The 13151-nt window shown below is 44.4% G+C and overlaps 1 protein-coding gene across 3 annotated transcripts in view; it reads left to right on the top strand.

The window, feature by feature from the left end:
* The window catches only part of LOC140455342 (histone-lysine N-methyltransferase EHMT2-like), a 91180-nt gene that overhangs the window by 72493 nt on the left and 5536 nt on the right, over positions 1-13151 (top strand). For all 3 annotated transcript variants that reach the window (XM_072550121.1, XM_072550124.1, XM_072550122.1), the window contains 5 exons: positions 2447-2591; positions 3494-3571; positions 8121-8236; positions 9782-9868; positions 12920-12998. In XM_072550121.1, coding sequence (XP_072406222.1) covers positions 2447-2591; positions 3494-3571; positions 8121-8236; positions 9782-9868; positions 12920-12998 — 505 coding nt within the window. The remainder of the gene's footprint in view (positions 1-2446; positions 2592-3493; positions 3572-8120; positions 8237-9781; positions 9869-12919; positions 12999-13151) is intronic.

Genomic DNA, 13151 nt, shown 5'->3' on the forward strand with positions numbered 1-13151 from the left:
TTTTCTAACCACACTGTTGAGATGGTATTGGACACACTTCTCGAGCAGGTGGGTCTTGAACCCAGGCCTCCCAGTCCAGGGGTAAGGACACTACCACTGCACCACAAGAGAGCCTACTCTTGTGTTGTTTTGCTGAACGCAATCCTTACTGGATTGGCGAGTGATGAGGGTTCAGTTTACTTGAGATTCTCTAAGAGCTTTCCTTAATGACTGGCAGTTACAGAACAAGTTATTTAACATACTCTTTCTCTGAAATGCAGCTGCCTGGTTTCCTCCGGTCTGGTGGTCATGGGGCATCATCCTCAGCTTATTTGCATTCTCAGCTCCTGAAGCAGCAACATAATTACAATGACCAAAGGCTCCCTGTTTCATGTAGGTGCAGTGATAAATATCAACTGTTCTTTCTCCAAATGGTGCCAATGTGGGAGCTTTCCTACTGAATTGAATTAAATTGAATTGTCTACAAATGAGTACAGTGAAAAGTTTGCAAGTCGCCACTTAGGGCACCATCAAAGATAGAGGGTAACTAGGTACAGATTGTTTAGCACAAGTTCTTGGTTGGGAGAGGTGGGGGATAGAAAATAAAGAAATAGAAAGTCCAGCAAGACAGATCGTAGGAATAAATTAGAAAATGGAGAAATAAAAAGTTCAGACCGAGCCTCCAATCTGCGCTGGGCTTTGACTCCAGACTGTCGCGGGCTTCACCTCAAGGCTATAATTCCACGCTGAGGCTCACTTTGGCCAAACAATCACTGCACCAGGCCAACAGGACACCTCAGTGGGTCCACACTGGGGCCGAGAGTCCGAGTCTGCACTGACGCTGGGAGCCCAGGACATCACCGAGAAGAAAGAAGAGCAGGAAGAAAACAGGAGGGGGAAAAGAAAAGAAGCTGAAGGAGCAGACGAGCTCCGGCTGAAGTGTCTTATTCCCCTCCCTTCTTGGATCACTGCCAAACTGAGTGGAGACACACATCCTGGTTTTAACGTCCCACCCTCTGTCAATGCTGCATTTCCTCAGCTCTGCACTGAGGGGCATCAGCATACATTTTGTGTTGCAATCTCAAACAATTTTTGTTGCCAGTTTTTGTCGAGCAAATGAAGAGAGCTAGAGGTGAGCTGCAACCGAAACTCTGTTGTTGTTTGGCCCTGCAAAACCTGCCTGGTAAGCTGCTTTGTGTCGTTCTGCGAAATGTGACGTGTCTGTTGGAGCTGGATGGGAATTGCCTTCACTGTTTTACAACTGCAGCACCACCACCACCACCCCCCCCCCCCCCCCCCCCCAACCATCAGCCTGTGGTTTGATCATCCTTTCTCTTGGAAAGAAAGGTCACAAGAACATTCAGTACCTTAAATTCACAACAAGATGTGAATGGAACAAGTGAGTGACAGATGGATTTCAGCACAGACAGTGTGAGCTCCTTCATCTTTGGACCAAAGTTAAAACAGTAGGTCAGACCTTTTACTTAAATGGAGACACAATCAAAGAGAGACAAAGACATAAAGAGATACGGAGGTTTGTGTAGAGAGATGGCAAAGGTGTAGTAGTCGGGTACAAAATAATTAGGCTAATTGCACATCAGCCTTACTACCTAAAGAAATAAATTGTGAAAAGGTACTGTTGTTACAACAGTTAAACAAAATACTGTTCGGATTACATTCAGAGTACAGTACACATTTCTTGGCAGCACACCTGCAGAAAGGACATATTGACCTTGGAACGAGTGCACAGAGATTTACCAGAGCTCCAAGGGTTAGATGACAAGGTGAGATTGCAGAAATTGACCCTGGAATTGTAAATGGTTAAGAAGTGCCCAGCATCCCCCATCCCTCTCTCTCTCTCTTTCCCACTCTCCCCACCTATATTTTTTCACTCTCTCGCTTGCTCTCTCGCGCTCATGCTTGCTTGCGCTCACGCTCGCTCTCGCTCTCTCTCACCCTGCTGTTTCCCCTTCCCACCCTCCTTTTCTCTTTCTCCCCCTTCCCTTACGTAGGGAAAGATTGGAGGGAGTTCAGAGGTTTGCTACCGTGATCCCTGGTAGGAAGGGATTGCCTTATAGGCAAAGGCTAAACAGGTTGGCACTGTATTCAATGGAGTTTAGAAGAATGAGAGGTGAGTTTATTGAAATATATAGAATTCATGAGGGTTTGCTGCAATAAATACTGAGATGATGTTATCCCTCGGGGCAGTCTGGGGGTAAGAGGACATAGTCTCAGAATAAAGAAGCTCCAACTTAAGATATTAGAAGATTTAGAATATTGTTTACGTCACTTTTGGAATACTGAATTTAAGATATCTATTTAGGATATCTAGTCAGTGTGGATGAGTTGGACCAAAGGGTCTGTTTCTGTGCTGTACACCTCTCAACATACGTGCACAAAGTTTGAGTCTCAATTCAAGCAAAAATGAAGCTAGAGCTGACTATATCTGGATCACTGTCTTTCCCAGGGACATTGCCAGAGGTTATGAAAATGTCCCAATACCTTGTGTGAATGCAGTGGATGCTGAAACCTCCCCGGAGGATTACAAATACATCTCTGAGAACTGTGAGACGTCCACGATGAACATTGACAGAAACATCACACATCTCCAGGTACTTGCTCCAGAGTTCATGTTTCGAATCAAGAATTTTAGTCCTGTTTTTAATCTCTGCGTTTCACGTTTTGAAGATTGTCGTTTTGCCCTGCAAAAGCTACCTGGCAAGCTGCTTTGTGTAGTTCTGTCAAAATCACTTCTCTACTAAAATGAGAGAAGAACTCTAGTTTCTCCATTTTGTCCAGGTTAAATGTGGAGTGATGTTTCAGATGTGTGACCCCTTTATTATATCTAGTTTCTCAGTTTGATGAAATACAAGCAGATATCCCAGTTCCCACCTGATCTCACCTTCAGTATATTTGCTGTATTCCTGTAAATGCCTGTCTCTCTCTCTCTCTCTTTCTCTGTCTGTCTCTCTCTCTCTCTCTCTCTCTCTCTCTCTCTCTCTCTCTCTCTCTCTCTCTCTCTCTCTCTCTCTCTCTCTCTCTCTCGCTTTCTCTGTCTGTCTCTCTCTCTCTCTCTCTCTCTCGCTTTCTCTGTCTGTCTCTCTCTCTCTCTCTCTCTCTCGCTTTCTCTGTCTGTCTCTCTCTCTCTCTCTTTCTCTGTCTGTCTCTCTCTCTCTCTCTCTCTCTCTCTCTTTCTCTGTCTGTCTCTCTCTCTCTCTCTTTCTCTGTCTGTCTCTCTCTCTCTCTCTCTCTCTCTTTTTCTCTGTCTGTCTGTCTGTCTCTTTCTGTTTCTCACACTCACAAATAAAAGCAAAGCACTGCAGTTGCTGGCGATCTGAGATAAAACCAGAAAGTGCTAGAGAAAATAGCACCATCCACAGAGAGAGATAAACAGAGTTCATTTTTTGAGTCAAATATTTTATCCCGTTTTTAATCTCTGCTTTTCTCACTGTAAGACATCAGAGCATGCAGGTCTTTGCTGTTTCTCTCACTCATATCATGACTTCCTCTACAGCACTGCACCTGCTTGGACGACTGCTCCTCTAGTAACTGCCTATGTGGACAGCTCAGTATTCGCTGCTGGTACGACAAGGTAAGCACACTCTCCACTTGTTGAGTTCCTCCAAGTGAATGCATGCATCTCCCTAGTAAGCTGGTGCAAATTTTAGAAAGCACTATGCAAATGAGAATGACAGACTTCAAGAGAACATAGATATGTGGGCAGATGGATGAAATTTAATGTAGAGAAATGGAAATGGTATAGAATCATACAATCGGTACAGTGTGGAAGCAGGTTCTTCGACCCATGGAATCCATACTGACCCAGACCCACCCCTGTACGCTATCCCTGTAACCCTGCATTTATCATGGCTAATCCACATTGCCTGTGCATTCCTGGACACTGCAGGACAATTTAGTATGGCTAACCCACCTAACCTGCACATCTTTGGACTGTGAGAGGAACCCGGAGTAACTGGAGGAAACCCGCTGCAGACACTGGGAGAATATGTAAACTCCATTTCATTGCCTGAAGCTAGAATCAAACCCATTCCCAGGCACTGTGAAGCAACAGGGCTAACCATTGAGCCAATATGCAGCCTGGTACATTTTAAGAGGGAGTAAAGGGAGATAAAGTGTAAAATGTGGGGGACAATAACACATTCCGAAACCTACCCAGAGTCAAGTTATTTTGGACCTGGTTAAGTGTAACGAGACCAAATAAATTAACAACTTAATAGAAAAGGATCTTGTCGGTTAAAGTGAATATAACATGATAGAGGGGAGGTGGTGACATACTCATGGTATGGACTGGTAATCCACTACCTTAGGCTAATACTTTTAAGAGTTCAAATCCCACCAATGGCAACTGGTGAAATTTGAATGAAATTAATAAAAATGTGGAATTAGAAAATGGTGAAATGGAGGAAAGAATCTGCCACCATGTGATTCCAGACCCACAGCAATGTGGTTGATTCTCAGTTGCCCTTTGGACATCTAGGGCTGTGCAATGAATGTTGGCCTAGCCAGTGATATCTCCATTCCTGTGAATCAATAGCATTTGACTTCATGTGGGTAGCTCTGAAATGGTCTGGCAAGCCACTCAGTTGTGTCAAAATGCAATAATGGCAACAAATACTGGCCTAGCCAGTGACACCCTTCAAGATTAGAAAAACTTTCAGCCAAAGTGAAATGAGGAAATAATTCCTTTACAGAAGGAAAGTGACATCTTTACCTTGTATAGCTGATGCGTGATTCCAGACCCACAGCAATGTGGCTGACAGCCAGGAACAGACAATAATTGCTGGTCGAACCAGCGATGCCCGCAACCCATGGCAGAATAAATAAAAGATATTTCGTGACTCTTAACAAAGATATATTCTGGTGAGAGTCTGTGAGAAGGGCCACCATGAGTAACCAGGGAGTTCAAAGATGGCGTGAAATTGGCGATCATGTACAAACATGCAAAGATTAATGGTTGGCCAGACGTTTGAGAAAATGTTAGAAACGTAAAAAGAATGATGAAAGAAAAAGTTGTTTTCTCGTGTCGCTACAGAGTGCAGCATGAAAACCTTTAGCTCCATGTCTCTTTTTAGCCATATTTAAATTGGGAAAAAATTGAGACAAAGTGAGGGAGTAACTTAAAATATTCAGGATCACTTGAGAAAAAAGTATCAGGAAAACTAATGGGATGAATACATGCATCCTTGGCTCTTAGAGTCATAGAGATGTACAGAATGGAAACAGACACTTCGGTCCAACTCGTCCATGCTGACCAGATATCACAACCCAATCAAATCTCACCTACCATCACCCAGCCCCTATCCCTCCAAACCCTTCCTATTCATATACCCGTCCAAATGCCTTTTAAATGTTGCAATTGTACCAGCCTCCAGCTCTTCCTCTGGCAGCTCATTCCATACACTTACCACCCTCTGCGTGGGAAAAAGTTGCCCCTTAGGTCTCTTTTATATCTTTCCCCTCTCACCCTAAACCTATGCCCTCTAGTTTTGGACTCCCCGACCCCAGGGAAAAGACTTTGTCTATTTATCCTATCCATGCCCCTCATAATTTTGTAAACCTCAGCCTCCGACGCTCCAGGGAAAACAGTCCTAGCCTGTTCAGCCTCTCCCCATAGCTGAAATCCTCCAACCCTGGCAACATCCTTGTAAATCTTTTCTGAACCCTTTCAAGTTTCACAACATCTTTCCGATAGGAAGGAGACCAGAATTGCACGCAGTATTCCAACAGAGGCCTAAGCAATGTCCTGTACAGCCGCAACAAGACCTCCCAACTCCTGTACTCAATACTCTGACCAATAAAGGAAAGCATACCAAACACCTTCTTAATTATCCTATGTACCTGTGACTCCACTTTCAAGGAGCTATGAACCTGCACTCCAAGGTCTCTTTGTTCAGCAACACTCCCTAGGACTTTTTTTTAGATTAGATTACTTACAGTGTGGAAACAGGCCCTTCAGCCCAACAAGTCCACACCGCCCCGCCGAAGCGTAACCCACCCATACCCCTACATCTACATCTACCCCTTACCTAACACTACGGGCAATTTAGCATGGCCCATTCACCTGACCTGCACATCTTTGGACTGTGGGAGGAAACCGGAGCACCCGGAGGAAACCCACGCAGACACGGGGAGAACGTGCAAACTCCACACAGAGAGTCGCCTGAGGCGGGAATTGAGTCTCTGGCGCTGTGAGGCAGCAGTGCTAACCACTGTGCCACCGTGCCACCCACTGCCACCGTGCCACCCACAAACTTGTACACTTAATGGTAAGGTCCTGCTAACATTTCCTTTCCCACAATGCAGCACCTCGTATTTATCTGAATTAAACTCCATCTGCCACTTCTCAGCCCATTGGCCAATCTGATCAAGATCCCGTTGTAATCCGAAGTAACTTTCTACGCTGCCCACTACGCCTCCAATTTTGGTGTCATCTGCAAACTTACGAAATATATCTCTTATGCTCGCATCCACATCATTTATATAAATGACAAAAAGTAGAGGACCCAGCACTGATCCTTGTGGCACTCCACTGGTCACAGGCCTCCATTCTGAAAAACAACTCTCCACCACCACCCTCTGTCTTCTACCTTTCGAGCTAGTTCTGTATCCAAATGGCTAGTACTCCCTGTATTCCATGAGATCTAACCTTGCAAATGACTCTCCCATGGGGAGCCTTGTCAAATGCCTTACTGAAGTCCACATAGATCACATCTACCACTCTGCCCTCATCAATCCTCTTTGTTACTTCTTCAAAAAACCTCAGTCAAGGTTTGTGAGACATGATTTCCCACGCACAAGCCATGTTGACTATCCCTAATCAGTCCTTACCTTTGCAAATACATGTACATCCTGTCCCTCTGGATTCCCTCCAGCAACTTGCCCACCACCGACGTCAGGCTCACTGGTCTATAGTTCCCTGGCTTGTCCCTACCGCCCTTCTTAAACAGTGGCACCACGTTAGCCAACCTCCAGTCTTCTGGCATCTCACCTGTGACTATCGATGATACAAATATCTCCGCAAGAGGCCCAGCAATCACTTCCATAGCTTCCCACAGAGTTGTCAGGTATCCCTGATCAGGTCCTGGGGATTTATCCACCTTTTGTACGTTTCAGGACATCCAGCACTTCCTCCTCTGTAATATGGACATTTTTCAAGATGTCACCATCTATTTCCCTACATTCTATATCTTCTATGCCCTTTTCCATTTAAAAGACATAGCTACAGAGATAGCAGATGGAATAGATTTAGTTTTCCAAAATTGCCTAGGTTCTGGAAAGTTTCCATTAGATTGAAAGTGTATTAACAGAACGGAAAGCAGGAAATGTATAGACTGGTTAATGTGTCTACAGCAGCAGATTGGGACCTGCATGCCAGAGCATATTGGTGACAGCAGCAGCAACTTTTCTTTGCCTAGTGTTATTAACCTCCTCAACTCTGCATTAAAATTAAGAACCAGGAGTGAAGCTTAAACATAAAGGATCTCCCATTTAGGACGACGTTGAGAAGGATGTATTTTCTGTGAGGGTCAATGGGCTCTACCTCGGGGTGCTGTGGAGGTTGGGTCAAGACTGTGTTAGATTTTGTGCTCTGCGGCAATGAAGAACTGACAGGAAAGTGGAGTGCAGTATCTGATCAGCCGTGATCATATTGAATGATGGAGTGGAGCTAAATTGGTCAAATGTCCTTTTCCTGTTTATAATGCTCTTATTCAAGATTGAGAACCAGAAGGCATCCTGTGAGAATTATTGGCAACAAAAGGCAATGGCATTGCAGGGAAAAATGCAGTGAAGGGTTTGCATCTAGAATGAAAGGTGAATACTAGTGGGAATGTACCTTACAAAGAAGAGTTAGATACGCACCTGAAGAGAACAGAAAGCAGGGCTAGAGGGAAAAGGTAAGGGAGTAAGATGAGCTAAGTAGCTGAAGCAGATAGCCAGCATGGTGACAATGGGCTGAATGGTTTCCTTCTGTGCTTCAACCACTCTCTGATTCTCTGGAGGAACATGGAGAAACCTATCTCTCTCTGTTATGGTCACAACACAGAGCAAAATAATGGCATATGTCAGACCCGGTCGATCCCCACTGTTAACCCACTTTCCCTCCTTTTTTAACCGAGAAGGATGGGCGTCTTTTACAAGAATTCAACAAGATTGAGCCGCCCCTGATCTTCGAGTGCAATCAGGCGTGTTCCTGCTGGCGGACATGCAAGAACCGTGTGGTGCAAAGTGGAATCAGGTAAGAGACGGTTGATGTATAGAGGTTAAACCCATCTCCCACTGCTCCTCTCACCCCTTTAAACTCAGTCGTCACTCATAGAACATAGAACATAGAAGAATACAGCGCAGTACAGGCCCTTCGGCCCTCGATGTTGCGCCGATCAAAGCCCACCTAACCTACACTAACCCACTATCCTCCATATACCTATCCAATGCCCGCTTAAATACCCATAAAGAGGGAGAGTCCACTACTGCTACTGGCAGGGCATTCCATGAACTTACGACTCGCTGAGTGAAGAACCTACCCCTAACATCAGTCCTATATCTACCCCCCTTAATTTAAAGCTATGCCCCCTTGTAATAGCTGACTCCATGCGTGGAAAAAGGTTCTCACTGTCAACCCTATCTAACCCCCTAATCATCTTGTACACCTCTATCAAGTCACCCCTAAACCTTCTTTTCTCCAATGAAAACAACCCCAAGTGCCTCAGCCTTTCCTCATAGGATCTTCCTACCATACCAGGCAACATCCTGGTAAACCTCCTCTGTACCCGTTCCAGTGCCTCCACATCCTTCCTATAGTATGGCGACCAAAACTGCACACAATATTCCAGATGCGGCCACACCAGAGTCTTATACAACTGCAGCATGACCTCAGGACTCCGGAACTCAATTCCTCTACCAATAAAAGCCAGTACGCCATATGCCTTCTTCACTGCACTATTTACCTGGGTGGCAACTTTCAGAGATCTGTGTACATGGACACCAAGATCCCTCTGCTCTTCCACACTACCAAGTAGTCTACCATTAGCCCAGTAATCCATCTTTTTATTACTCTTACCAAAGTGAATCACCTCACACTTAGCTACACTCCCTGATACAGTGTCCTATTGAAGGAAGTGGTTGGTGGCAGAGACCCCTCTCAACATTTCTCTGAACAGGCGTCTTGATTTGAAGAGTTTACCTCCTTTTATTTCCCCAGGTCTTCCTGTAATGTATTTTTCGTGAGCTTTCTCTTGAGAATTCTTCCCATCCCATTCCTCCTTTTTTGTGTTAAACTGAGGTGCCCAGTTCATGTCTGTCTGTGCCAAATAGACCACTCCCAATAATCCCATTGGTTATACCCCTCCCTGAACTGAGGGAATGAAGGGGGTAGAGGAGGAAATCCCTTGCTGGTCACTGTCCCCTTAACCCCTTCTTAACCATCCTCACTATTGCTTCTTCTGCATTTGAGGGAGGATCGTGGCAAGGAGGGTATCAACACCGGTGGATGATGCCTCTGCAGTCAAGCTGCTGTCCCAATGCTCACTGTTCCAGATCCTGCATGAGAAGGACAATTTGTACCTCTATTAGCTGAATCCCAGTGAGAATTCAGGAAGGCAATGAGGAAATTTAGGGAGAGAGGTGTGTGGGAACACATTGACCTAATTACTGGGTCGAATCTTGGAAGTGACTGAAGAACACTGAACTGCTGCTACCATGAGATTAGGGAATGGCAGTGGGTTTCACACTGATTATAAAAGATTGCCTTACACTGATTATTATCTTTTATTTTGCCGTGAAGAGTTCGCTTACAGCTCTATCGGACAGAGAAGATGGGCTGGGGTGTGCGAGCTCTGCAGGACATTCCACAGGGGACCTTCATCTGTGAGTAAGTACAGTGCACAAAATGCTCCATGATGTGTGATTCTGGCCATTCTGTGGCTCCTTCCAACCCTGCTGGCTTTTGGGTGTTCATTCCAATCAGCAACAACCTGCATCAGTGGACATGTCGATCGATAGGACTTTTAATAAACATTTGATCAGAAGACAAGCCTGATTGTCACTGTTCGTTCCCCAATGTAGGTTTCATAAACGGTGTTTGTCTGTCGGTCTATCTATCCTCTCTTTCACTTTTCTTTCTATCTCTCTTTTCTATCTCTCTCTCTCACTTTTCTCGCGTTTTTTGCTTTCTTTCTCTCTTTTTCTCTCTCTCTCTCTCTTTCTCTCTCTCCTTCTCTCCTTCTCTCTTTCTTTCTTCCTCTCTCTCTTTCTTTCTTTCTCTCTCGCTCTCTCTCTCTTCTTTCTCTCTCTCTCTCTCGTGCTCGCTCTCTCTCCCTCCTCTCTCTCTCTCTCTCTCTCTCTCTCCTTTTTCTACTTTGTTGGGTTTTTTTGAGTCTTGTCCCTGACCCTTCCCGAAACACACTCTGTCTTGTGCCAACCTGAGGAGGGGTTGTGTTAAGTAGACATTCCCTACTGCACCCGTTTCTATTTTTGGCATCAGTGGTTTGAGAGTGGAGTTTCCCACTGCACTGGGAATTAAGATAGGTAGATTGTTGTCTCTCACGCTGTCTGAATGCTGTACTGTTTGGTGTGAGATGTTAAAACAAGGCCTCACCAAACTGTTAAGTTGGTTGCAAAGGATCCCATGACGTTATTTCTGAAAAAGTGCAGAGGATTTGTCACTGATGTCCCTGACTAATCTTTGTCCCTCCACCAACATAAGGCAGAGTCAAAATCCTGGAACACCTTCATAGCATTGTGGATCTACCTCCACCAAATGGATTGCAGCTGTTCAAGAATGTGGCTCACCACCACCTCCCCTAGGGTAATTAGAGATGGACAATAAATGTTGGCCCAGCCAGCAGTGCCCACATTCTACGAATGAAAAAAAACCTCACAGATTATCTGGATGTCGTCACACACCTGGTGGTGGGAGTTTGTTTAGCATATTGCGAGCAGCTGCATTTCCTGCACTGCAGCAGTGACAGTTCTTCAGAAATAATTCATTGATTGTAAAAAGCTGAGGGACATCCATGTGGTCATCAAAGGTGTTATATAAATATAGTTTATTTTACTTGCTGATTGTCTAACTCTCCCAATCCTCGTGCTCTCTTTCTCTCTCACGCATTCTTACATGCACTGTTTCCCTCTCTCTTTTCTTCTGCTTGCTCACGCTTTCTCTCTCCCTTGTGCTCTGTCTTTCATGCTCTCACTTGCACTCTCTTCCTTTCTGTCTTGCGCTTGCTCCCCTATTCCTTTTGCTTTCTCCTCTTCTCACACCCTCTTCTTGCCTTTGCTCCTGTACATTTTAGGGGTCTTGCATAGTTTCAACTCGAATTCCAATGTGAACTTGTTCATTTGAGACTCTAACTAATCAAGCAGTTGGAGACAAGCTGAGTGCAGTAACTCAGGAAACTTTACTCAGGCTATGATTAATACCTATTAAAACAGGGCAGCTGTATTATGTTTGCTCTTACTTCCTGGTTCTGCTCAGGGTGCAGGTTAACACTTGGTTTCTTGGTCTCTCTCCAATGCCTTGAGGGCCTTTCACTTCCACTTGGGAGCTGGATAACTTCAGACTTCTCCAGTGCCTGCTGGTAACCTGAAGCTATTGCTTATTAGTTCTTTCCATGCTTCTAACCACTTCTTTAAAAAATCATTCATGGAATGTGAGTGTCACTGGCTGGACAAGCATTTACTGCCCATCCTGAATTGCTCAGAGGGTAGTGAAGAGTCAACTACATTGGGTCTAAAGTTGCGTGTAGGCCAGACCAGGTGAGGGTGGCACATTTCCTTCCCTAAAGGACATGAGTCAACCAGATGGGTTTTTCGGACAATTGGCAATGGTTTCATGGTCATCATTAGACTCTTGTCATTAGATTATTATTGAATTCAAAATCCACCATCTACCATGGTATGATTCCAACCCATGTACTGAGATCATTACCTGGATCTCTGGATTAATAGTCTAGGCCATTGCCTACCCTTTAATTTAAAACTTGACGTTTAAGTTGCCCTCAGCTAAGTAAAATTTATTGCTAATTGTATTGAGGGACACATGATAACTCTCTAATTGACTGGTATCACTTGCCCAATTCGTCTTGACTCGTTCCTTCACTCGTGATGGGCCCATCCTCTTCATTTGGTTTTGTTATTGTCACTTCTTCAGTAAGGATAATTTAAAAAGCTCTTTACCTCTTTGTAAATGGTAAATGGAAGTATTTGCAGTCAGCACAGAATGGTTATCTTTGTGCTCATCTCTCAATGTTGCCTGATTTGGCATTGTTCCCATTAAATCAGACACTTACTTAGCACTGCCAATTTACCTTTTTGGCCTTGAATGCTTGAAACCATTTACATTATCCTTTTTATGCCTGTTAAAACAAAACTAATACACAAAGTATTCTACTCTACAAATTACTTTAAATCATTGTACACGTTGTTACAAAGCCAACCCTTCATACAAAGATTGCACTTAGTCAATTGTGATACTACTATGTGGTTTTAATTCCTTGCTTGGCTAATAAGCCTCCAAGTACAGCATGTCTGTCTTATTCAACCTTTAGAAGCCTAAAGCTGAAAAGAAACAAAGCCCTCACCTTTGCAGCTTCAAGACTAAACTTTATTGTATTGTCTCCATCCTGTTCACAATCTCATTTGTCAGGTGAAGCTAAGCACAGTCGCATGGTGTCGAGTTCAAGATCAACATTGGCTACTGTTAAGCAGAACACTACAGTAATACCTTGATGAATATACTTGGATTATGGGATTTTCACTCAACTAAATCAATGCAGATGCTAGTTTCCCTCCTAATCCTACATGACCTCAACCGAGCTGTGTCTCTTTTGCATTCTCTCTGTCTGTCTCTCTTTACCCCATCCAACCCTCAACACCCATTGCCCTCTCCGCAGTGTTTCTAATTGTTTTATCTGTGATTCAGGTACGTTGGTGAGATCATTTCAGATGCTGAAGCGGACGTGCGTGAAGATGACTCCTACCTTTTTGACCTGGACAATAAGGTAATGCTATTTTATTGAGTGCTCACCTGGCTGCTGACTGAGGCTCAGTTGAGATGCCAAATAGTCAGCAATGCATAAATACCTGCACCATAGCTTCCCCTCGTACTGGTTCAGTGTTGGGTCAGAACTGAATGCAATATTCTCATAATTAGC

The sequence above is a fragment of the Chiloscyllium punctatum genome, chromosome 30 (assembly GCF_047496795.1).
Source record: "Chiloscyllium punctatum isolate Juve2018m chromosome 30, sChiPun1.3, whole genome shotgun sequence".
NCBI lineage: Eukaryota > Metazoa > Chordata > Chondrichthyes > Orectolobiformes > Hemiscylliidae > Chiloscyllium > Chiloscyllium punctatum.